Source organism: Excalfactoria chinensis, chromosome 7, assembly GCF_039878825.1.
Source record: "Excalfactoria chinensis isolate bCotChi1 chromosome 7, bCotChi1.hap2, whole genome shotgun sequence".
Taxonomy (NCBI): Eukaryota; Metazoa; Chordata; class Aves; order Galliformes; family Phasianidae; genus Excalfactoria; species Excalfactoria chinensis.
The window spans coordinates 14,968,037-14,995,511 of record NC_092831.1 but is presented as its reverse complement, the minus strand read 5'-3'; the positions used below and the strand labels follow the sequence as shown (position 1 = coordinate 14,995,511).

Sequence of the window (27,475 nt, the reverse complement as noted above, 5' to 3'; positions counted from 1 at the left end):
GCAGAGCTTGAATCGTGGCTTAAGTTCAAGTCGGGTACAGGTTCATGGGCACTACGTTACTGCCGGTACATCTGCCTGTGTGGGCAGTCCGACGTGTTCTGCTGTGCTGTGCTCACTGTGCCCGTGGAAACCCATCAGGTTCTGACCCCAGCATTTTAGGCTGCACCCGAAGGACTGAGAGACAAGACAGATCAGTACGTGGGTTTTGTAAAGTGAAGCGTGACATAAAGGTATACGGAGGTACAACGGGCTGTGTTCTGAAGAGGATGTGTCCTGCAGCCGGACGCCGACCTTTCCTTTCGCACAGAGTCGCCGCCTCCTCCTCTCCTCCTCTTCCTCCTCCCCCCCTGCACCCCCCTCCGGTGCGCTCTCTCGTATGGAGATCGTGGATGTGCTGCGAGCAGCTTTAGGAATGCACGCTCTGGAAAGTGAATGATACGCGTCAGTTTTGCTTTCAAACTCTGCGTCCCCGTTGTAACTTTCCAATTATTTGGAATCAGCACTTCCCCGTGCCCTGCCCTCCCGAGGTTGGGAGTGTCCACAGTTACGCAGCGAGCAGCAAGCGAAACCGAAAGCCTCAGCGGGGTTCATGTTAAATGTCCGGGAAGGGCGACAACCAGAGAACCGCTGACGCCGAGCCGGCGACTCCGGTTCCTTCGGCCGGCGCCGTAGCCCCCGCTCCCGGTAGCAGCAGAGCCGTCAGCGCAGCGATGTCGGAGGAGTGCCGAGACGAGCGTTTCCTCTACATGATCTCCTGCTTCAGGCCGCGACTAAAGCGCTGTATCCGGGTGCGGCCGGTGCTGGACTGGCTGCCCTCGCTGAGCGCGGAGGTGAAGGAGAGGGTGAGGACGGCGGCGCAGCAGCGCGGCGAGGTGGATGGGGCCGAGGAGCTGCTGCGCGCCGTGGAACGTGGACCCCGCGACCCCGGCTGGTTCAATGAGTTCCTGCTGGCGTTGAAGAAAGGCGGCTGTGACCTGGCAGCTTGCTATGTGAACCCCAGCCAGCTGCCCTCGCCCCGGGAGGAGGACGACCACGACCTCTGTGTACACCTGGTGCAGCTGCTGCACGGCACGCTTGTGGATAACATGCAGACCAGACAGGTGGCCGTGAAGTGCTTGGAGCTGGGCATCTTCCAGGAGGAGGACCTGGTTGGGGTAGGTGAGCCACACTGTCAGCTCCATGGAGCTCGGCCACTCCTGGGGCTGTTGGGCAGAGAGGAAGCTGCAGCAAGAAATGGGCTTGCAAGTGCAGAAATAAATGGGCAAAACCCACATTGGCAAAGAAGCTCCATGTAAGCCAATGAAGGCTGTTTGCAGTGGGCCAGCGGTCAGTATGTCAGCTAACAAAGGCTATGACAATGCCATGGGTTAGGAAAGATGAGTGTGTAAGTGAGAGGAATCTGGCCAACTTTACTGTTGTCGTTTTGACACAGACCTTTGGCTTGGAACATGGGCATTCTGACCCCCGGATGTGTCCTGCAAGACACTTGAATTGTCCTCACCTTTATTTTCTGCCCTAGGTTCACTAAGGAATATCGTACCCAATAGTAGACTGTGAAGTTGGGCAGCAATACCAGTTTGGCAACAAAGAGCAAGTGTTAACTTTGATGAAAGCATATGCCAGTCTTGGCTCCTTTTGGCTGGGAATGGCTTTCCTGAACTACTGTGAAACCTCCTTGGAACCAAAAACAATGGATTCCACCAAACAGTGTCTGAAATGAAAATATGTAGTATTTGCTATAGCAATAAGGCAAAACTTGGTAAGCTAATTGTTGAACTGTGTGGTATTTGCACCATGAGCTTTGTTTAAACTTTTAAAGTAGTTTAGTGCTCCATCTCAGTTAAATGAAGGTCATGTGTTTAATTTCATCTGGTTGATGACCATCAGGAAGCAGCAAGGGCCAGCTGTACCACAAGGGATGGGGAGTCAAGCATGCTAACAGGGCAGGCAGAGACAGAAGACTTTTAGGAGACTACTGGATCCATTCCTTAATGAATGCGTGTGTTCCCTGATCATCTTTATGCTGTTCTTGTTTCTACTTAAGTCTCCTTCATTACCTTTCACAACCCTGCAGATTTCAACACATGGGGCAGAGGATTTCTTAATGACATCCCCTAGCATGCTGCTGCTGTTTACTTTTCTCTGCTCCCAGTTCCCACACCCTTCAGTCTAATTTAGCAGGTTTTCACACTGTTCAGCCAAATTTAAGTCAGCTGTTATGCCTGCCCATTTTCTTGCATATCAGGATGGATGACTGTTGAACCTTAAGGACATTCTTATGGAATTCTTCTGTGATAATTTGTGTGTCACAACCTTTGAATGCTTTTCTATGGTTTATTGTAGAGTAATAGTCACTATTAACAGGCGACTCTATTATTTTATTATATTGTCTTATTATGTTCTGTCTTTACGGTACAGTATTTGAGAGGGGACACTTTCCATTTTATTTATGAAGTCAGGTTAGAGGTGAGATCTGAGTTCTGGTAAGCTGTCTTGCATTACTTCTCCTTAATCCAAGATGGCTCATCCCTAAACCAGTGTGGACACCAATTATCATATCAAAATAAAAAACATTAGTGTATAAATGTTGTTATTGTAACAATTTCAAGCATTACCAGTCTCTCAAATTAAATTTAACATCACATGTTTTACTAGGTCTGCTCCAAAACTGATGCCTCCTATTTTATTATTGCTGCCCTCAATGTCAGAGGTGTATGTTGATAGTATGGCAGCAGAGGGCGCACCTTCCCACCAGTATTCCATTACATGTTGCTGAGTGAAAGACTGGTGTGGAGGAGCAATCTGACTGAATGGCACCTGACATGGAAGTGTGGGTGAAGCAAAGGTGTAGCATTAAATTCCTCCATGCAGAAAAAAAAATGGCACTGATTGACATTTGCCGATGCTTGCTGAAAGTTTATGGAGAGCAAACAGTGGATGTGAGCTCAGCGAGGTGGTGCATTCCTGCAGCGGTGATGGTGACATGAAAGTCAAGACATTTTTCAGCTGGCCAGGCACCTCCGCTGGTGTCACCTCTGCTGGTGCAGATTTTGATGAGCACAGCATACAGGTTCTTGTTCAGCACTGGCAAGATTGCAGAGCTAATGGAAATGACTATGCTGGAACATGGTGCTTTGTAGCCAAGAATTTGCTGTATCAGGTAGTGTTATTGTGCTCTTCGTATCTATGATAGTTTTTGTGGAAATAAACAGAAGGCAGAACTCTCAGATCAACCTGTGTACGTATACTATTCTATTACAAAATTCTGTCTTAGGCTTTGTTCGTTTTATTTTTTATATATATAATATATAAAAATATATTTTATATAATATTATTTTAATATTATAATATTTATAATATAAATATTATAATTTAATATTATATATAATATATAATAATATTATAAATAAATAATATAATATTCTTTGTTTTCACCAGATTGAGACTGTTACCGATAGTCGTGGGAACAGAGACGGTGCAAGGGAGCTGTTGAGCAGAATAGTGCAGAAGAAGAACTGGTTCTCTCCGTTCTTGGTTGCTCTGCGAGAAACCCAACATGAAAGCCTTGCAGATGATTTAAGTGGAAATACAGGAGGTAATCAATGCATTACACAAATACTTCTTTTTTTAACTTTTTTTTTTAATGATGATTATTATTATTTTAATTATTAGTTAGGAAACAGTGCAAGTCTCTCATTGTGTTTTGGGGGATTTCCAAATTAAATTTTTGAATGGCTAACTCGAGAGTTTCTTAAACACTAAAAAATCCTTCTTAAGAATATTATGATTATAACAATATGACCAAAGTTAAACTGAATCCTTACCTTTTGCAGCCTATTGGTTCTGAATGTGTATTGTTATAATAATCATAAATATTTACAATAACCCTTTTCTTGATTTCTCCTTCAACATATGAATTAATTTTTCCTTTGTAAAATGGTTTACAAAGTTTTTGGTTATCTCTTTATATCCCTGTACAGTAATTACGATGTTGAAAAATTATCTCCTAGATTCTAAAATATGGGGGGGATGGGAGGAGGGGAAAGCAGTCCTCAAATTTTCCTTTTTAAACTTCATTCAGCATGTACTTAAGATCTTTGTGACTAAAGTTCTTAACAGATTTCACATTTGACAGCTTTAGCCTTCTTGCTTCAGGAGCTCACCAGAACTTCTGTGGTTGTATTTGCCATGTGTGGGACTATGTTTTAAGATGTTTCTCCTAGCAGAGGACAGGAATCAGCCTCTGCCAGACACAGATAGGCAGCTGCTGTATTCAGCCATGCAGTTCAAAGGTGTTTGAAAATTCTGGTGAGCAGAACAAAGTTAACCAAATGAGAGACTCAGAAGGTGCTTCTGGGTGAAAGTCAAATGCAGTAACTACAAAAATTATCCTTATACTTTTATTTTCAAACTTTACATTTTGGAATTTTCAGTGTAATGCAGATTTTACAGTATAATAGTTAAGTTTAATTCAGTTACTTGCAATAGTGAATGAATGCATTTATTCCAGAATTTCTCAGTAATCTTGGGTAATGCAGTTTTTAAAAGAAATCATGCAGATTAATGCATAACTTATAAATTGTGTTGTCCTTACCAGTCAATAAGTAATGTTCTTTGTAAACAGTCCTGTACATCTGTAGATATGTAAAGTGTATGGTTGTTGAAGCATCTACAGATACAAAGTCAAAGAAGACTGCTGTTTTGGAAGGAGAACTGCGTCCATACAGCTTAGCATTTCTGATTGAACACCAATGATTGGTTACAGTCAAATAGGTTACTGTTAGCAGATACCTGCACACAGAAATTGAGAACTTTATTTAAAAAATTTTTAAAAAATAAAAAAAATAAATCTAATAATTTCTTTAATTTCTAATTACAAAGTAATTGGGCTTAAATCTGGAAAACAGAACTTCTGCAGTTTCTATGAAAAGCATTTACAGTATATTGAAGTGCTTTTTTTGCCTTTGGGGTATGCCTACTCTTAAATATCTTCAATAATAGTAAAACAACAGAGAAGACAAAGAAAAATGTTTTCTGTATTTGGAATAAGACACAGAAATGGAAGATGGGAAGACATTTTGGGAAACCTCTCAGGTTTTTTGGGGAAGTTCGGAAGTCCTGCTCCAAGTTACATCCATTAATGAGTTTGTAGGACTGATGGAATTGAAAATGGCTAGTCCACAGTTCCATTTTTCAATCTTCGTAGTGACCACAAATTAAAGAGATTTATGACCAACAACTTAACATTTATAAAACATAAAAATTCCAAACTGGTCTCCTTACCAAGACCATACATCATGTCATTGTGCATTCTCTCTGCTCTGCATTAAAAGATATACCTTTTTTTTATAGAGTCATGAAATTTCATTTTTACTTTCTAGGAATAGTGAATAAAGACAATGAGTTGAAGAACAACACAAGCCAAGAAACAGAAACTGCAAGGCAACCAGGAAATGCTGAAATGAAGGATTTGAAACAGCAAGAAAATCTGGACAACAGTTTTGTCAGAGAGAACAGTGTATTGGAAGCATCTGTTGGAAAGAACTCAGTAGTTCCAGGTATGTCCACCAATTGGCATTTTGTTCTGGGAGTAGTTAAATTTTACTGGAAGAAACATAAAGAATGTTCCCAGTTCATTTGCTCTCATCTTGCTCAAAAAAAAAAAAAAAAAAACCAACCAAAAACAAACCAGGAACATACGCTACTGTCAAAGGGAATTAATGGAAAAATGAAATCTTGGCTCCTTGGAAGCAGTAATTTCCATTTCTTCCTATCAATTATCATCAGTACTAATTTTGGAGGACTCATCTTTAAATTTGCTCCCTTAAGTTCAGTGGAGCTGCTCTAGAACAAAAATGTGGCCATACTCGAACTAATTAATCTGAAACATATGAAAAAAATCTTTACCTACTGTAACTAGACTAAGTTGGTTCAGAAATCAATTTGCTAGCACAGTACAGACTGGCCTAGGAGGGCGTGCCAAGAAATTGTCGTGGCCTGTTGTTCATATGGATCCGCTTATAAAAATGTGCCTAGGGAGTTGATTATGAGCAGTAGCAACAACCAGCAGCAATTCCCAGATATAACTGGGAGCTGATGATTCAAACATATGTTGCGTGATTAAGGAACCATTCATATCTGTTACAAGTTCAGATGCAGCTCAAACAATAGTTAAAACTGAGATAAATCCTGCCTGAAATGATTTTAGTGGGCTTACTCAGCCAAAGGAGTAAGACAGCTAAGGCTGCTCTTTTTTCTTCTCTTCTTTTTTTTCATCAAACATGAAAACATCAAGAAAAATTTGGCTCTGAAAACTGGAGTCTTTCAGCGGGTAACAGTAGTAGTTTATTTTTTGTTTAGTGTGCTCTTAACAGCATATCACTATGATTTATAACAAGTAGCGGATTATTAACTGCAGCAGAAATATCAGCTTGTTTTTACTGTATTAGAACATACATTGGCATTATAAAGTAGAGGTGTCAAATGTTTATTAATGATTTAGAATGAATCCAACAAAGTATCAAATCTTTATCTTACTCAGTTAGGTGCTTTCAGGGCAAGGCCTAGGATTTTAGTTGCAGCTTTGCTGAAGATAGATTTTCATAAAATTCTAGAACAGCTTGGGTTGAAAGGGACCTTAGAGATCATATAGTTCCAACATCCCTGCTGAGGGCTGGGTTTCCACCTACCTTTAGATCCAGTTACCCAGGACCCCATGCATGACTCTTGTCAGCTAGCTAGAACAATTAGCTGTTACCACAAGCTATTTCTAGGCTGAAAACTATGGTTTCTTCAATAAATGGTAGTGAAATTAAATACATCTTTGCTAGCAATTTGTGAAGTTGAACAGGTCTGTTCAGCTGTCCTGTCCTATCTGTGTATAAGCAGAATTGTAAAGAATAACAGTGAAAATGCTGAATGCAGCGGTTTTATTTTCATGGTTTTGAAGTGGACTACTATTTCCTTTTAAAGTAATTCAAGAGAATTGTCACAACTGAAAAAGGAGAACGCTACGCTACTGCTATTGCATAATGTTCTTTCACCTCTTCTTTGGAAGATGAGTATTCTACATTTCTCTTTACCACCAATAATTTATGTTGAGAGATGATTTTGTAATGCATCCTGCAGACTGTAACTGTGCACTGAGTAATCTTGAATGCGTATTCTCTGTTGCATGTACATCTCTCAGTAGGTCCTGTTAGAGGGGAGACCAAATGGATTAGATAAATGTAATTTTAGATCTGTCTTCTCTTTCCTAACTGCATGGATTCCTGGGAAGTTGAAACACAACGGTGTCATTTTCAACACTGGAATTCCTATTAATGCTCCCCAATAGCTTGTCAGTCTTGGAACATGCATTATGATTGATGATGTTTTTCTTCTATTTTCAGGACAGTGCGTTCTTTTAATAATACTGTTACATAATAATAGGGAATATTTAAATCATGCTCCTGCTGTGAATATATTTTTAAGCGCCTTTCCTTCACTTGCAGTGATTTATGGGAAACTAGCTTTTTTATGTAGGCGCTTAAGGTCTTTAATACCTTAATGGATTATGGTGAATCATCACCATTTTGTGTATCTATTTGTATGTAATTAAATAAATAAATTTGTATATCAATTTGGCTTGAGAGAAGCTGTGAGGAGAAGTATTTGGGAGGGTTGGTTGATGAAATATTTAACGTGAGTCAGAAATGTGTGCACTTGCAGCCCAGAATGGCTGAATGTATTTTGCTGGTATTACTGCTTTGTTTCTTATGCACATGTTTCTTATGCACATGTATGAATTGCCTTTGTGGATTAAAAAAATTTTTGTGCAATATATCGATTGTCCAGCAGAGGGAGAGCTTAACATTAGAATATCAACAGCTGCATTTCTCAGGCAGTGTTGAAGTTTTCTGTGAAGTTTAACAAGATTTCTGTCTCTGCTTTTGGAGGATATAACAATAATCCCTTTGCTTTTCTTTAGTTGGCAGCTATGATTCATACTTTTTATGTTATATGATTCTAAAAAAACAAAATTAAAAAAAAAAAAAAAAAATCACAGTCCTGGTTTTGATTTTCCTCTACTACAGATACAACGTGCAGCGTAAATAGAGTAAGAGAGTGTTTGTCTTCAGTTTACCAGCAGCACTGCATGTCCTACTGTGCAACACATTATTCTTTCTTTTTTTTACTCTTCACCCTCTTCTGAAAAGGAACATAGGACTATAGGTGATCATGCAGGTAGTCATGCACTGTCATGCAAGGAAAAAATAAGTTCTGAATACACTTAATCGTGAGTCTTTCTTCTGCTGTGCTTTTGATTTTTCTCTTTCACTTCATCTTTTCTTCAGTAAGAAAGGAAAGTAGACCCCCTTCCCTTCCAGACATTTGTCTAGCCTATTTTGACAAGTAGGGGAGAGAGCAAATAACACATTGGCTATTTATATTTGTATAGCAAATATACCACACCACATTTGTTTCTGTTTTTCACTTAGAATCAGTTGTTGCTGTGGGAGATGCAAGTGTCAGTAACTCGCATGAAAACCTGGGATGGAGAAGCGCAAGCAGTGATTCAGGTATGTTTCTTTTCTGTTGTTCAGTGACTATTTGTAAAAGCAGCCTAATCAATGCATCTCAGGCAGAAGGCACTGACAGCTGACCATCACTGTGAACAGTCAGTTTTTTGCCTGCACATAATTCAAGAATCGGTTGTCTTTTGGGGTCTAGAATTTACAAAGTTTGTTCTGAGTCTGTGTCTTGTACAAGGATTAAGAAAAATCTGTGTGCCTGACAAGCAAGCTGACTAAAAATTCTAATACTAAACCAATAAGGTCAACTTAATTGTTATATATTACATGCCTGCAAAGTGTTTATTGGAAATGCTTTAAAATAGTTTTTTAATATTAAAAATAATGTATTTACATTTTACAGAAAATTCAAGATATGTCAAATCTAAATTTCTACCCTAGAGACAGGGTTTTAATTCATGTGTTGTTAGTTCTAAGGAATATAATTTGCATTTTTTGTGTCAGCTGAGGTGAGTCATCACTCATGTTGGACTTCCACACTGTGTCACATGAAATGGCAGGACACAGAAACATCTGTTTTGTGGTCAAACATACAATACCAGTTGATCAAGCTTAAAAAGACCACTGTGTGTGTCCACACGTATATGTATGACGTGATCCTTTAAGACTTCTGAAAAATCTGTGAAGTAATTTGGCATTGGCTACATCCAGTAGTCCAGTAGAATAAAATAAATCCCTGCAGTTATGTGAAGAATGCAGAACAGACTTTTTGTGCACTTGATATTTTCTGTTTGTTCTGCTTCCTCTTGGGTTCTTAAAAATATTAAAACAAACAAACAAACAAAAATACATATATGCTTTTTATTGTAGCCTGGTAATCTCATTTAGAACAAGTATGTGAAAAATAGCTAAGGAGATAAAGATGGAATTTGTGATATTTATGGATTTTATCATTTGAAATGTTGCCCCTTTGTGACAAAGGCTTTGCATTAATGGAGGTGTTTACGTAGCATCTTAATGTCCCAGTGATGGGACTTGGATTTTAAAGCAAATAATCATGTGGTTTTAGTTGCAGTGCAAGTACCATTTTATACATTCGAGAAAAATTTTGGGATTGGGACAATAGAAGAATAATTACGTTTCTTCTAGGCTAGGACAGCAGTTTATATGAACCTTGTATGAAGGCAGGCAGCTTCCCTAAAGTTATACTGTGCATGATTAAAATTATTTAATGGAGTCATATCCTCTGAAAAGATTTTTATATTAACTTTTATCTTAACAGGGGCTGAGGAAAGTAGGAGGCAGATAAGTTAAATATTTTTTTGACATAAACAGTTAGTTGAGGATGTTGGGGATACTGAAATTTAACTAAACAGATGGGTGATAAAGTGCTAGTTTCAATATGATTGAACTATTGGATTTAGTCAACCAGAAAGCAAACAACGTTCTTCCTCAAAAGAGAGTAGTAGAAATCAGATAAGTGACAGCCAGTAATCTCTGGTGTAAATTTCCCTGTGTTCCAGGTAGTACTGCGCTCACACTAAAAGGCAAAACAAGCAAAAAACACTTAGGAATGGTATTCAGGTGTTTCCATCAGCAATATTTTATCAATGTTTTATCATGCTTCATTACCTCTTGTTAGTTTAATTTTATTGAATGGAATAAGAGGTACTAGAAAAACACTTCTTTTGTGTCTGATGTATCAGTGGTATTAAAAGCCCCATGATTCTTCATTTAGTATCATCAGGAAAGAGAGCTGCAGGGCTTTTTCCTCATTATTTTCTAGTAGAATTTGTGCCTCTTCTTCACTGAGGATGGTACATGTTCAGGCTAATTTAAACATACCTGTAGAAGGAAAATATGTCCAGTACTACATTAAAATAAATGCTTCTTATATTCATATATATGATTTCTGACTTCCTAAAAAGATATAAGCTCAGAGACCTGACACAGGTGTCTTACTGCCTGAAATTATGTGGCAGCCCTTTCAACCTTTGGGTGCTGTTTGTTTTATCTGTGAATGATGAGTCTGGACTCTCTGCCACTACATTTTGTGTTTTGATGGAAGGTTTTGCCTTTGGGTGGTAAATGTGTGTGGCCTTTTATTGATCAGCTCAGACTGCGTTTTGTATGAGCGTGTATTTTGTGTGAGTCTGGAGGCAGGGCAATCTCCCATGAATAGGTGGTCACGTTCTGCAGTTAGCTCTGTCTTGTATGGGCAATTGAATTTTCTTATCCATTTGATCTTTATGCTTTATGACTCTCTTCATCAATTTTTAAGTAGTCCCTGTATCTTCTTTCTAAGACTCCATCTTTTTTTTTTTCTTCCTTTGGGAAATATTTGAAAAGCTACTTGACTTGCAACCAACTGAATAAAACCATCACATGAGGTTGCCTATATTGCAAATACTGCAGCTTTTTCTTTTTTTTTCACTGTACTTAATTGTATAATTTGAATTCATGTATGATAGAAAGCATATTAACAGATGTGAGTGGAGATGTACAGTGGCTTATTCCACCTACCATGATAGATGGGTGGATGTAATCAGTTCTGATGTGGAGTTGCACAGGTCCACAGAACATATTATGCTAATATGCCATGTTTCTCTTTATTCATAAAATGCATCTCACAGTAAATTAACATTTTTTACATTTGTCAGCTGTTTGTTCTGATGAATGCCTCCTGTTTAATATTTAAATTCCTTTGTACTCTTAGGTGAAGATGAAGCAGAAGGCAGAGCTTCACCTGAGCCAGATCTCACCCTGAGAGATTACCAGATGGAAGTTGCAAAACCAGCTCTGAATGGAGAGAATATTATAATATGTCTCCCTACAGGCAGTGGCAAAACCAGAGTGGCTGTTTACATTACCAAAGATCACTTGGATAAGAAAAAAAAAGCATCAGAGCCAGGAAAAGTTATAGTACTTGTTAATAAGGTATGTTGTTATCTTTAAAGATAGATTAGTAATTTTCTAACCTCACGCACTGTTAGTAAGAAACTTCTAAAGTGAACCTTTATACATTTCCCAACTTCTGCAGATGTAGTTATGTTTGAAGTCATACAGCCCCAGGCTGTCATCTCCATTAGATGGCTGCAAACATGAATTACTTTAATTTACTGCTGTGCAAGTGGGAATTTACCTGTGGTCTAATAACTACATAAATGATAAAAAGTACTGTACATTGTTAGGATTAATTAAAATTACATTTAAAAATGTTTTTTTTCCACATTTCTGTGTTTGGGTTTAGTAATGAAGGCCATCGAAGGAGTTGCACTAGTTAAGTAATATCTTGTCAGATTTTCTGATAATTTCTGTAATGTTTACAGCTAAATGCAGAGTGTATACTCTGAGGTAAGCTTCTCTTATTATAATTGAAGTATATAAGTGCATTTAAGAAGTTTTTTGAAGGACTAAAAGATATCTATATCCTCCCATGAGAATAGAATTGACAGTATAAGTTCAGCTGAAGAACTGGAGGATGCTCAGTTCTTTCTAAGACACAGCTAAACTAAAGCTCTTGGGGCAAAAAGTTTTCATAGGAGCAGTTGCAGAGTTTGGTTTGTGGATTTTTAGTGTTTACTTTTCCTCTTTTATTTTTTTAACATCAGGGGCTGTTTACTTTTTATTATTATTATTATTATTATTAAAAAAAGGATATTTCACACAGAGCATTCTCACCTAACATCTGTGGCAAATAAGCATCTATTTTGAGTTACGCATATTCTGATTTCAGTTCTTTGGAAACTATTTTTCTCAGGTACCGTTAGTGGAACAGCATTTACGAAAGGAGTTTAGTCCATTCCTGAAACGCTGGTATCAAGTTATTGGTTTGAGTGGTGATTCTGAGCTGAAAATCTCATTTCCTGAAGTTGTCAGAAGAAATGATGTCATCATCTGTACAGCACAGATCCTGGAGAATTCACTGCTCAATGCAATCGAGGAAGATGAAGGTGTCCACTTGTCAGGCAAGTGTTTTTGTTCTGACATTTTTACAGAAGGGCTGAAATTATGACTGTTCTGGAAAACTGCAGATAAAAGTGTGCCAGATTCAGTAATTAATGGTTTTTTTCAGTTGACTGTACAAATGCAAGCTGTACTCTGAGAGTCAAAACCAGACCTTAGTAAGTAGTTTGAGAAATACAATGGCACACGAGAAGGAATTCAATCTGTTATAAAAGTTGCATTCTTTAAAATCTTACTGTTTTGCTAACATGCAAAGGTAGGATTAATTCTAACTACATTCAGGCAGCAATAATGACTTCTACAACTGTTGAAGGAAGTAGAAAACAAAAGATATAAGGTGAGTTGGGTGAAAATATTTGCCCAAAGGATTGAAGAGGCAGGTATGACTGAGAGATCAGGAAGGATTTGTTGTTATCTGCTAATGATTGAACAAAGCATTGCTTCAGGATTTGGGCTGCAGTGGCCTTTCTCTGTGAAAAGTTAAGATCTCCCTCTGTCTGCATGTGGTGACTTTTTTCTACATGGAGAAGGGCGTAGCTGAGGGGAGAACTATGATTCTCTTATTTTGAACACCACAAAATTGCTCAGGTTGGAAAAAATCTTCAAAGAGAACTGGTACAACAGAATTATTGTTACAAAGAAGAGGAACACGAGGTCTCATGTCTGATGTCTCAGTGCCTAGTGCTGTTTAGAGTATTGCTTTATCCGCACCTGCTTTTGCAGAGTCCCTTAGGTATCCCAGAATTGCCTCCCCTTCTTCAGAATGTCTTTTTATTAACTTAGGTAGAGTCTTGAGACTTTTTTTTATTTAGTTCTTTTACACTATCCCTGAATATACCTTCACAAATCTGAGTCATTTGGGAATGCTGTATAGAGGTGCCAGAACATTTCTACAGTAACTGCTTGCCTGATAGAATTGAGTTGGGTTCAAAGCAGTGTGAATCATCATCTGTGGCTTTTTTTTTTTTTTTTTAAAGTAGGTTTCACACTTTGCAAAGTCTCCCTCATAGGGAATTATATTTCTTTCAGAACTGAGGTGGCCCCACAAACAGTACCCCTATGTTCCCATGTTATTACATCTGTGCTAGTAAGTTCAGCTGGACCAAACCAAGCAAGTCTGAACAGAGCTAGTTCCATTTTTATGCCTATGATTTTGTTAACTCACAGCCTGCATAAACCATGCTAATTACTTAAGTATTTTACTCCTAGTTTCTGTTCATATTTATGTTCATCTCTTTCCAGTGAGGTCTGCCTCATATACAGCACAGGTGAAATGAGAGGGACAGTCTTCATTTCTACTTATCCAATGTTTACACTCTTCACTGAGGTCTGAATTCATTGTTCACTGTGGACTTCCTAAATTGTGTGTATCAGTTCCTTAGTATGGTGTGTCAGGTCTTTCCTGAGTAATAGGGTGCAAGATGGAACATAGGAGGTTCCACATGAATATGAGAAAAAAAGTCCTTCACAGTGTGGGTAAAAGAGCACTGGAACAGGCTGCCCAGAGAAGTTGTGGGGTCTACTTCTTTGGAGGCATTCAGCATCTGCCAGGATGCATGCCTGGGTGACCTAATCTAGGTGTTGCTGCTCCAGCTGGGGGATTGGAATAATTGATCTTTTGAGGTCCCTTCCAATCTTTGATGTTCTGTGTTTCTGTGATAATCAAAGGAATGTATATTGCAGATGTAATGATCAAAATCAGCAGAAATAATTCCTTGTTGACAAAATAGCTGAAAAACTGACTCTATTGCTTCTGAAGTCCTGCAGTACATATAAATGTTAGAAATAAATAGAAATTTGGATTTGACATCACACCGTTCTCATCCATTTTGGCTTCCTAGGCAGTACTTTCTTAGTGTACTTCCTGATTTAACACCTAAATAACATTTCCCTTGCTCACTTTCCACCTTTCTTCATGTTCTTCTAATACAAAGTTATTTGATTTCTTTTCTCCAGCAGAAGACTCCATTCAGAGTGTTCTAGTTCTCTTAGTTTCCAGATTCTGCTGATAGTTGCTGAAAAATTATACTGATGGAGCACTATGAGCATGCTGATAAAGGGCAGGAGCTCCATAAACCAGTTTTGCTGCTAGAGAAGTAGCATTCGTGTTTCTAATCAGAACCTTGAAACATATTTCAGTATCTGTAAATATAAATAGACAAATGAGATGTTTTCTGTATTTTTTTGAGATATTTAACACAAAAAATATTCTTAATTTTTTAAAATCATATAGCATGTTGCATGTAAATATGATTTGACTGAAACGTACTGAACCTTTGTCTGAATCTTTATCAGTTTCCTCTACTACAAAAGAGAGGTGATGGGTAGGGCCCTTGCCGTCTGTATTATTTCCAATGACACATCCATAGAGTAATGTCTGTCATTTGGACAGGAGTGGTGAGACAGTCTCTGCGTGTCTATAAAATGAAATCATATTTTGACTAGCACAGGACTTTCTAAAATACCTGAAAGGCTTCTTGCCTTTCCTGTTTTGTTCATTTGCACAGACAGGTGATACATTTTGTCACTTGTATTTATGGTTATGCCTATAAAAGATAGGACAGAGTAGAACTAAAGAATCTTCTTATCACTGATTATTACTTGTTATGGTGGTTATTAAAAATATTTGTTTGAAATTCTTATGCCATTAGATTGGTTTTGCAAAAATATAAAAGCCTTCTATATAACTTAAAATGTGAAACTACTGGTCACATCAAGAGAGCAGAAAAGGTTCCAAAGTTCATTAAATATATACAGCTTCCATCCACTCCTTACTCAAATATTTCAGACATTCTAATGCAATTAGTACTCAAACAAATAATCTTTTCAACGTAATAAGATTTATTCAAACAATTCTACATTTGAAAGAAATTTGTTTTTTGTTTTTTTTTTTTTTTTTTTCCCCAGATTTTTCACTTGTCATTATTGATGAGTGTCATCACACTCAAAAGGAGGGTGTTTACAACAATATCATGCGACGTTACTTAAAAGAAAAGATGAAAAACAAAAAGTACGCAAAAGAAAATAAACCTGTGATTCCACAGCCTCAGATTCTGGGACTTACAGCCTCACCTGGAGTTGGAGGTGCAAGAACCAACTCGAAAGCTGAAGAACATATTCTGAAAGTAAACTGCCCTTTCATTTTCAAATCAAAGAGCTGTTGTTTTGCAAAAGTCAAACTTTATAGTATTGGGTTCCAAGTGTGTCATCTGCTATTTTTTTGTGTATGTGTCCTAGGGAGGTCACAGTATTTTACCTCTGTATTTCCAGAGCAACTAAGCTCCGCTTGTATGTGGATCCAGGAAAGTGAAAAACAAAGTTGGCTGCTAAAAACAAGCTAAAACATGGTACATGTGAGATGAAGGTAGCAAACAAATTTGTTTATTTTGAACAGTTAAGAGTTTCTGTTTGAGAGGGGAGTAGTGTGTAGTTGCAGAAACACATATCTAGAGGTAACTGGTTAGATTCTGTGCCTACAACAGCTAAGATTCTGAAAGAATCTATTTTTCTTGAAACTCAATGGATTTAAATTAGTGATACAAAAGTAGAATTTAGCACAGTACTTCAGTGAAGATTGCTGAGAGGTAAATTGCACAAGAACGAAATGTGAAACCAAATAGATGAGACCGGCAAGAAACTGTTATGTTCTATTGAAATACATATAATTATGAGGTATATTGAGACAAAATCTTTCAGGCCAGGAGAAAAGGGAAAAAATAGATTATCTGTGAAATCTTAATGATAAGATGTTGGTTTTTCTGTGTAAAGAAATGTAATTTGAATTTGCATGTTCAAATAGATACTTACTGCTCCAAACACTGTAACATTTGCCTGCCAGATAACTCCTCATGGTGGGAAAAAAAAAAAGAAGAGCATTTCCTTAGATATAGGTATGACTTCTCAGGAGAGAACAAATACTGAGAAGTCCATTTCACTTGTGCAGTTAGTGTAGAAATTTCCTCTGAGTTCCAAGAAAGATCATTTCAAATTCTTTTCTACATATACATCAAGATTGTTAGAATAACAACATGACATTTCTTTTATTTTATTTCATTATTCTTTTTATTTATTTGTTTTGTAGTGTAACATATTTTCTTCTGAAGTTATGATGGTATACTTTCCTTTTCAAATTACCTGCTTTGCACCCTCATCTGCAGATATTTTCTTATGTGAAAGAATGAAAGGTAAAAAGTAAAAGCGGTTTGCTTTGCATTCTCAAATTCTCTTCCAAGAATTTGCCTTTTGCATAAGAAGAAAATGCAGAAAATTCTGGAAAAAAAAGTTTTTATATATATATATATATATATATATATATATATACACATGTATGTGTGTGTGTGTGTGTGTATATATATACACACATGTGTATATATATATATATATATATATATAAATATGAGAAGGTATGTTGCATTAACTCATTTTTTTAATGTTAAATAAGTCAAACAGAAATACACATTATTTTCTTACAGATCTGCGCTAATCTTGATGCATGCAGAATCATGACTGTTATAGAGCATGCCTCCCAGCTGAAGAATCAGGTGAAGGAACCATTTAAGAAGACTGTGATTGCAGATGACAAAAGAAGGGTATGTTTAATCAGAGAAATCAGTATTGAAATTACATTTCCCTTTCAAAGGATAGTATCAAAATCTTCTGTTTTAGTGAGAACTATTGGTGGATGGTTGCACTGAGTGATCTTGTGATTCTGGGTGACGGATTCTATGATTCTTGCCAATAATGCTCTGCTGTAGATCTACTGTGGTTCATAGTGCTGTTTGAATATATGTTTGGTTTTTTTAATGTTTCCTTCATTTGAATGGAAAAGTATTAGTAAAGTGAAACAGAAACTGAAGTTTTACATATTTGATTCTATAGTTCAGAAGATCAAAAGAACTAGTCATCACGCTTACTAAAATATAATGTTCACAATGAAACTTTTATCATGATTGGAATTATTGTTTTTGATGATTGTAAATGCACTTAGCAACTTTACTTGGCTTTGAATTTAATATTTTAAGTTTTAATTTTATTTTTATTTTTTTAATTTTGGTATCAAGCAGACTAGCTAGGTCCAGTGTTTCTTCTTGTCAGAAAGTACTTACTTTAGTAATCCATTTCTTTGTAGGATCCATTTAGAGAAAGAATTGTTGAGATCATGCAAGATATTCAAAAATATTGCCAGCTCTATCCAAAATCTGAGTTTGGATCTCAGCCGTATGAGCAGTGGGTGATTAGGAAAGAGAAAAAAGGTAAGTACACAGAGAAAAGCACCTTGGCTTTGAGTTTATCTGTTTTTGGAATTTTAAAATGTTTTTTTATGTTTTGTTAACGTTTAGCTGCAAAAGAAGAAAAACGCAAGGAACGTGTCTGTGCAGAACACTTGAAGAAATATAATGATGCACTGCAAATTAATGATACTATTCGAATGATTGATGCATACAATCATCTAAATAACTTTTATAAGGAGCTAAAAAGAAAGAAGACAGCAGGGAGTGATGATGATGAAGAACCATTAGTATCAAAACAGGATGAAACAGACAGATTTTTAATGGATTTATTTCATGGTAAGCTAGAAATACGTGGTAATTTTAAATATTAGAATTCAATTTGCACTTCCTTTAGGCTCAAGTAAAAATCATTCTCTCCTTTTTTCCAATGAAATGTCCCTGAGGATGTTCTGATAGGTAGATAGAATTTATATTCCATTATATGCTCTTGAAGGACCAAAATTTGAGCAAATGGAACAAAAGTAAGGTTCAGTGGTTGTTCCTTTTTTTTTTTTTTTTTTTTTTAACAGCCCCCTCTACCAACTTTTCACTACATACAAAGAGACAGGAGTATCGGTGATGAGGAAGTTCCAAGTAGAGCTGTTACTGAGACACTTAATCAGAAGGCTAAATTGCAGAGGCCAAAAGTAGTTGTCATTTTTTCAATCGTTCACTGTAGAACAATGATTTATGTGGTCCTTTGTGCAATAATCTTTCCACCCTCTTTTTGCAATGGTAAGGAGATAGGCTGGCTTCTGGATGGTGCAAAAGAAAATGGATTTTACTGCAGCACGAGTACCATTTCACTGGACAAGGTGTCAATACAAGCCTTCTCCTTTCTCAGTCTTAAAGTGCTATTGCTATGTCTAAATGGTCACCTGACCATGACACAAGTTTTTGAATATTAAAATTTTTAAATTTAAAAAAGAAATTGTGATGAATCCTCCCTGATCATGGGGAGTAGTACCTGTGTAAGAGAGTCATTCAGCAAGCCTTTCACTGAACATACTGAAATATCTTAGAAGCTTCAGTAGAGAAAAGAATGTGGCAGTCCTGGTGCAAATAACATTGCAGGTTACCAGTGAGATTTCCTGCTTTGTGGGTTTCCCAGGGACAAATTATGTCTAAATGTATGTGGGAATTATCAGCACAGATGACTGTGCATATTAATCTGTTTTTCCGAGTAAGACTTTTTCAGTTATTTTTAAGCTTTAGCAAATACAGTAAGCTGCGATTTAACTCTTTACCAAAATGCCTTTAACTCTGTACTAGTCTTGGTATGTAGACAGTTTTTCTTTTGCTTATTCTCAACGTGAGGTGTAGGCAAATTGTATGTTAAAATTTAATAGTAATTTATTTTGATTGATAGGTGTGGGGTTTTTTTTATGTACATAAAAAAATGAGCATGCCACAGTTCTTTGAACTGGATGTTAACTTGTCATACTGGGAGAATTATATAGAAAGCTGATCTTGATGAATTTTTTTAGAGCTTCTATTTTATTTGGTTGCTTTTCTTTAATTCACATCTACTGTTTTTATAGCAAAAAAGAAACAACTGAAAGAGTTGGCTAGAAAGCCAGAATATGACAATGAGAAGCTAATGAAGCTCCGAAACACTTTAATGGAAGAGTTCACAAAGACTGAAGAATCTAGAGGGATTATTTTCACAAAGACTCGACAAAGTGCCTTAGCTCTATACCACTGGATTATGGATAATCCAAAATTTGAAGAAGTAGGAATCAAAGCTCATTATCTTATTGGTGCTGGACACAATAGTGAAACTAAACCTATGACTCAGGTACAGAAATATGCACTGTGGTTTTAAAATCTTGCACATATTTTGAGAAAACAGTCTGTTTTAGTAATTGTACAGAGGACTGCAGTTTGGAGACCAGAGTTCTGCTTTCTCATCTGCCAGCATCTTACAGTTAGAGGCTGTAGATTAGATGAATAACAATAGTTTAATTTTATTTCCTCTAGAAACAAGTTTTTTTGGTGCTTGGATTCTGTGACAGTAGGAGTAAATGGCAACAGTTTCCTAGAGGAGTATGTAGTCAGTAGGGTCACAAGTTGTAGTGAAGAACTACAAAGAAAAAAAAAGTGAACAAAACATCAGTAGAAAAGGTGTGATAGTTAAATAATTTGATTTACAGTTTAGTGACTGAATTCAAAAATGAAGTGAGCTACAATGTTAATGATGAGTGTCTTTTGCTGATATCATCATTTAATCAATTTATACAAATTTATATCTGCTCTTCACTCTGACAATCACTGAAAGAAAATTTGCCAAAATTGACAATGAAAATTCAACAGTTGGTCCATCTCATACCCTTGTGGTAACTTCACACGTCTTTCTGATAATTTAACATTTTCAAATTTAAGAGCCTCAGTGTGCTAAGACGTTTTCTGTGTAAAATTGCTACTTCAGCATTTAAGCAAAATGGCTGTTACTGCAGAGTCAAGTCCAGTCACTTCACCTCCTTTCAGATTAAAAAAAATGAACCAACCATGAATCGTTAACTCAAAAGTAAACTTGTTTTCTGCAAAAATTTGTTCTTTAATCACTAGATCACATGACAAAAATCCAATAGCATTTTGAAGCTGACTATATTACAAATAGGAGGTTTGTGTTCCTCTGCTCAAGCTTATTTGAAATGTTCAGCTAATTTGGAAGTTTGTGTTTTGGATGCTTTGTCTTTTGCAAGCATTGTTACTGTGCTTTTTTCTTGCTGTGGATGGCAACAAAATTCCTCTCTTACAAATGGCACTGAACTTATATTCAAAAGAAACTCCTCATTTCTGATCTTGAAAGATGTTTAAACAGAGTTTTTGAAGTCACTGATGTTTCCACTCTGAAATGATTGAGCTAAAATTCTTTAATGCTCTTCATTACAAGAAACTAATGTCAGAAACTAATACTGAAAGTTAATATATTGATGTATTTATTGTTATTATTTACAGAATGAACAAAGGGAAGTCATTGATAAATTCCGATTTGGAAATGTAAATTTACTTATTGCTACTACTGTAGCTGAGGAAGGCCTAGATATCAAAGAGTGCAACATTGTTATTCGCTATGGTCTGGTCACCAATGAAATTGCTATGGTGCAGGTAGGAGTTTACTGCATACCTAACTTATTTTTAAAAGTGTTTTTTTGTCTTATGCCTGGTGTAGAAAAGACAAGAGGATGTGACAAGAGGCCTGGCTGAAACTGTCTTTGTGTAATGTGCAGAAGATGGACTTTTAAGTTTATGCACATTTTCAGCCTATGATTAAGATACTTTCATTGCTTTAATGACCACTGGACAATACATTAACTCTCCAATTCATGTAATTAATGAAATGTATAAATATAAAGACATTTGTACTACCGACAGCTAAAAAGGGATAGTTGTGTATAATAACATCAGTTGTCTATGTTCTTATTTAATTTGTAAATAACATTTAAAGTACTTATATGCATGCTTATTTTTTTGGCGACAGAATACAGTTTCTGCTTTGCAAAATGTTGTGCTAATGACAAATCTCCTGAATACTATTTCACAGGTATCTTTGATAGTAATAGAGAAACAGTATATGGTATTGACTGCAGTAAGACTGTTGCACCTGTCTATTGTTCCAAAATAGGAACAATGTATGATATTACAGGGAATGTTGTGTTTTTTATACTTTGCAAACTGTAGGCCCGTGGTCGAGCTCGAGCTGATGAGAGCACTTATGCACTTGTGGCTTCAAGTGGCTCAGGAGCTGTTGAACGTGAAGATGTCAATATCCTCCGTGAAAATATGATGTATAAGGCCATTCGGCGCGTCCAGGAGATGCCACGAGAAGAGTATTTAAATAAGGTATCCACTGTAGCTCTGCACATTCTCACTAAAGAAGGCTGATGGTTCTCTAAGAAATTCCTTTGTAAAGAATACTTTCTACTATTAAGGGAAGAAAAAAATAAATTATAGTGACTGTTACACATGACCTTGATTAATTTTGTCAATATTTGTTTCTGGGTCTTTAGAAAAGTCTGCTTTTCAGTGGGTAAAAGGAATAAACTGGGAAAATTGACTAAAAGTCAGTGGATTCACTGTAGTAACTGAAAAAGAAAATGAACTACTATTTCATGGTGTCTTTTTTCTTTCCTTTTGAAGACATAACTTATTATTATCTTATTATTAGACAACTTGATTTTCGTTGAATGTATCATTTTTAAATTAAATTTTCAGAATATGTTTTACTTGTAAGGGTCTGGGATTTATGGAAATAAATGTTTAGATTTAAAAGGCTGCTATGATCATTCCACTAGAATGTTGTCTTACTGATATGTTTCTAGATTCAGGACTTCCAGTTGCAAAGTATAATGGAAAAAAAAATGAAGGCAAAGAGAGATCAACATAAGACTTATAAGAAAAACCCTTCACTGATAACATTCCTATGCAAGAACTGCAACAAGCTGATATGTTCTGGGGAAGATATACAAGTTATTGAAAATATGCATCATGTCAGTGTGAAAAAGGATTTCCAGTAAGTGTTTATGAGCTAGTTTGTCTCTTTCAGACAGAAACAGATTTTGTTTTCAGCGAGGTTGTGCAGGGCCTGTAATCCTTTTGGCCCTGGGAGGGGGTGGGAGGAAGCTGGGTTTTTCCAATATTGCCAAATCTTAATCTCAGTAATACCACCGATAGACCCCAGATAAAAGTCTGAGCCATGATCAGTGACTCATAAACATGTTGATCATGAGCTGTGCATTGACAACTGTACATGTAGAGAATATTCATGCTGGTGATGCACCTACTATATGTCTCCTAGTGCTCTTACTCTTTTAGATCTCCATTGCAAGAGATTCCACACCATCTAGTTTGTTAAACATTTACTTATGTTAAACAGTGCCGGGATTGTAAGAGGTGACTTTCTTTTCCCACTTATAATGGAAATTAAGAAGCCAAGAAAATGTTTTAATTCAACTTCAGTTTAACATAGTAACTTTATAATGGGTATTATACATTATGAAAAAATCACACTTTTCTAATTATGTAGCAAATACTATCATACAAAATCACCACCTTCCAAATTTGTTCTTTCATCACTGGTATAATTTGTATAGACTTTTTGAAGAGTTAATGAGAAATTAGAGCTCATATGTTGAAAAAAAGGTGAATTGTGTGTATGTGCATTGAGTCTGCCCGGCCACAATAAATAAATAAATAAATAAATAAAAGTGTGCCAGAGGAGATTCAGGTTGTAAATTAGGAAATACTTCTCTGAGAGAGTGGTCAGGTGCTGGAACAGGCTGCCCAGTGAGGTGGTAGAATCACCATCCCTGGAGGTATTCCAGAAATGTTTAGATGGTCTATTGAGGGACGTGGTTTAGTGGGAAATACTGGTGATATGTGGACAGCTGGACTGGGTGATCTTAGAGGTCTTTTCCAGCCATGGTAATTCTGTGATTCTGTGGTTCTATAAAATGCTACTAAAGGTGGCATGGAGTACATTTATATGTCACCATTACTTAAAAGCACACAGTAGGACCTTCTGTTTTCTTTGGTTCTGACTGTGCATAACAGTCAGACAGTTTACTGCTTCTAGTTTCCATGTCTGACTTCAGTAATAGCTGTCACTGTGTATTTAAGGTCCTGCGCAGCTTTGAGTGACCAGTGTACTCTGATTCATTTTTTCTTTCTGCTTTTCAGTCATCTTTACCATATAAGCGAAAACAAGACACTGCAAGACAAGAATGATGATTGCGAGCCAAATGTGGAAATTATATGTAAAGATTGTGGACAAGTGAGGAACAAATTCTTTTCATACTTTTATGTTGTTCATGTCTGCCTTTGTATGCCTAACGACAGTGTGTCTGAAACGTGGTTTCCTTATACTTGCAGGCTTGGGGAAATATGATGGTTTATCGAGGTTTTGAGCTGCCTTGTCTAAAGATTAGAAATTTTGTGGTTGCTTTTGAAGACAAGAAAACAACAAAGAAAATTTTCAAGAAATGGGGAGAACTGCCCATACGGTTTCCTAAGTATGATTATGCAGCTCATTTTCCTTCAAGTGATGAAGATTAAAGACTCACAATAAAAATAAAAGACTCAGATCTTCTCTGTGTGCTGTTTAGAAGCTCCTGTGTCCTCTAGAATTCTGCACCTTAGGTAGGCACTGCATCATAAACACTGTGAAGGCTCCTGAATTCCTTAAAAAATTGTCTTGAAGAGAGAAAAGGCCCAAGGAAGGAGAAAGACAGAGTCACGTGGTAGCTGTCTGCGCTTCAATTTGTTCTGATTCTCTAGAACAAAGAACAAATGCATTGTAGTGTTGTGCATCTGTGGAACAAATTCCCTTCTCAATACTGTCCAGTGTGGGTTGACAACACTTGAATGCATGTTAGGCGACCTGTCTTCAAGCACAGAACGTGAGACAGACTTCTTGAGACTTGCTGCTACTGTTTTCAGTTCTACTTTCTTCTACAACCTTCATGAATATAAAATGTCTTAAAAAAGAATCCATGTAAAGAGAACAAATTAATTGACTATTATTTTTGAGTGGTTGCTTCTTCATTGTTTCCATGACTTAGTCTTTCACCTTATCTATGGCTGTAAGCCTATACATTTTTATGGAGTAAAATGAAGTTTTCATTATAAGACATTTCAAAAAATCAAGCCCTTAAATTTACTTGAAATTGATTACTTTAATCTCCACGAAGCACAATGCCAAGTAACTTTCTGTGTGTTAGTTTCACAGGTTTGTTAAACTGCCTTTCCTTATTTTTTCCAATAAATGACTCTAATGAATAACATTTGCCAACTTTGATGCCGTTTAGTCTGTTTCATTGTAATTATTTTGACAGTAATAAGACTACAGTTTCACCCTAGAAAAGTAAGGAATATTGGTATTCTGACTGTAAAAATAGCAAAATGCATCTCTGTAATTATCTTATTGACAGATTTTTCTTCTCTCTTTCACATAAGATATTGGAGTGAGAGATCTGTTTGTTACAACAGCCAGCTATGTAAACTCAGTGGTATGTTTACTGGAATGGCCGTGTAGACACTTCAGTAGCCTGAGGTAAAATTTCTAAGTTGCAATTAAGCTAAAGAGTACAACTCAGAAAAAAGAATCTTCTTACACCTTGATTTGTTCTACATTCTCAATAGGAATAAAAGTACTTTGTATATTATTTAAAGTCAGATTTTATTTCAGGTTTGCATCAGGAACAGATTTTTTTTTTTTTTTCATGTCTGATCTTTTTTTGAGGAGGTAAAAATGTCTCAATTTTAACAGAAATGTGGCACATTTCAAGTATCATCAAACTGACACAGGCTAATTTGTGGATAAGTACTTACTTATAAACAGATTATAGTGTTATAAAGTAAATATGCCTCCTGATGAGTTTTTACTGTAGAGGTTTTGTAGATTCAGTGTGCTTAGCCTACTGAAATTGTGTCTTGTAGGTTAAAATTGTTCTTAGAAAAGGAAAAGATACCTGATGCATTGAGAGTTAAGAGACTATACACATAAAGATCTTTCAAGACACTGCAGTTCTACAATTATAATGATGCAACTGAAGCAGGAAAGTATTTAAAGATATTGGAGGTTGATAGATCACAAAGCATTGTGACTTAAGATGATTTTGTTAGTGTGATCATTATCTGATCTGATAAATAAGATGTTATGAAATATATTAAAAATTAATTATCAGAATAGTCTATCTTGGCAAATAATTATCATCCAGATAATCTTTGCATTTCTTTTTATACGAGTTGTTACATTTCTTTGAAGAAAACTTTTAAATCAGAAAAGGCTTGTGAGATGTTTAGAGTGTAAATGTAACATATACATATAATTTCCAAGTATCTGAAGTAGTTTAGTTGATTTATTTTATTTTGAGGAGATGTAAAACTATATCACTGGATCTGTTTCTTCTGTCCTGAATAGATCTTCTGAACTCTAAATGCTTTAATGAAGCAAGAAGAGCATATGCAACTTTGTTTCTTTGTTCTTTTATAGTTGAATTCAACATGTCTGGTCTTCTTGTAGTTCACTTGTGTGCTGCTGTCACACTTCCAGTTCCTAGCATGACTCAACCAGATTGTCACCAAAGCTGAAAGATACAATCTCATTTCAGCATAATGGGTAACAAACCTCAAATGAATCCTGCTGGCTTCTAGAATAAGGATTTCCACTTCAAGTTACTGTCTCTGAATGGGATTATAAAACGTGCCTGTATTGCTCATCCAGGAAGTGTGAAGTTGTAAAAAGCAAGCTAAATTGACATGTTTTATCTGCTAGTTGCTTCTGCATTTATTGCCTTTATGGACTCAAAGTCCTCCAGGGAGTGTGACAAATCCTGATTGCATTTTCTACTTACAGCTTTTATTTGTTCATAAATGTGGAAAGAAGAAAAACTTAGTCACTGGGGATTTGTTTAGCTGTGTGTTTGGCTTCTTAATTGCTTCAGCTTTAGTTGTTTTTTACGTTATTCTATCTACTTTTGGTCTGATGTCATGCACAGCCTACATCTGTAAATCTTCACTTCCTCATCTGGAAAATATAAATATTTTAGAGTAGTACTGAAGGGATTAACGTTTACTTATTTGTGCATACTGGTATAAACACTCCAGAGAAGGGTCTCAGGAGCAGTAGCTGTATAAAACTTGTAAGGTTCATTCTTTGCCAGTTAAATTTTGCTTTGTTTCTAGTGCTCCAGTGTTTGTGAATCTTGATGAAGCACGTGCACTTAGATTTCCAAATTAAAAAAAAACCCATAATATGCAGCATATAGTCACATAGCAAAGTCATTTGGATCTTGTGAGTTTGAGTCATTTCCTTTGAGGCATTCTCTGAGTGTTCGTTCCTTAGAGGAAGCTTCATGTTTGGAAATAAAAACTGTCTTGAGAAAAACCTATGTCTGCAGTTTTGCAATGTTCTGTTTGTCAGAAATAACCAATGCTGGTGGGTAAAATGGATTTCTATGAATTGTGTTATGCAAATTGTATTGACCACAGAATGGGAGAATAGTTTGGAAATAAGAATTATGGTCATGAGTTACATGGGGAAAAGAATTCTTTTGTCACAATCCTCTTTTTTGGAAATATTTAGCAGCTGGTATTATTTTGCTAGGAAACTATCTTTACTGGGCTCAGTTCTGACTTTTGTATACACTGTGAATTTTTGTCTTCTCAGCCTTTTTTTCTGCATGCCTAATGTCAACAAGGTGATACCGGCTATAAATTTATTCCTGGATTTCAATGACAAGAGTGGATCTTATTCAGAATCATTTTCTTGCATAACTTCACTGTTGTGACAAGAACTGGGAGGAGTTGGGGAACTGAGGAACCACAATTTTATGTGAAAATAGGTCATATTCCAGACAGATAAACTGAATTTCAGACTGCCAACCAAGAGTATGCAATGACTGCTGCCAAAACACTGCCAGATAGGTTCAGATCAGAGCCTGCCTTACCAGGGCAGTGTAATGGTCGTGGCTCAAATTCCAGCCCATTCTTTTAGGGTGAAGTGCTGACTATCTTTGGTTGATAATACAGTGGGCTTTTTTTTTTTTTTTTTTTTTTTTTTTTTTTTTTTTTTTTTCTCTCTCTGCAAACCATTATTTCATGCTTTGCTAAACACCTCGGCATAACAGGAAAACTATTATTTCATCTCCTGTATTTTCAGTTTTCAGAGGGAAGCCAGAAGGAATGATTTCAGTCTGCAGCCTTTTGGGGCAGGTGGCATTA

The 27,475-nt window shown here is 36.4% G+C and overlaps 1 protein-coding gene across 1 annotated transcript; it reads left to right on the top strand.

Annotated features, from left to right (window-relative positions):
• Positions 1-26,625, top strand: IFIH1 (interferon induced with helicase C domain 1). The gene is given in 18 exon segments (XM_072341361.1): positions 1-515; positions 517-604; positions 606-1,154; positions 3,439-3,595; positions 5,382-5,558; positions 8,481-8,561; positions 11,230-11,450; positions 12,274-12,481; positions 15,387-15,604; positions 16,952-17,068; positions 17,608-17,731; positions 17,819-18,046; positions 19,291-19,547; positions 20,711-20,860; positions 21,434-21,595; positions 22,075-22,265; positions 23,432-23,525; positions 23,624-26,625. Coding segments are annotated over 18 exon segments (3,288 nt in total). The 5' UTR covers positions 1-432; the 3' UTR covers positions 23,807-26,625.
• Positions 26,626-27,475: the final 850 nt, after the last annotated feature.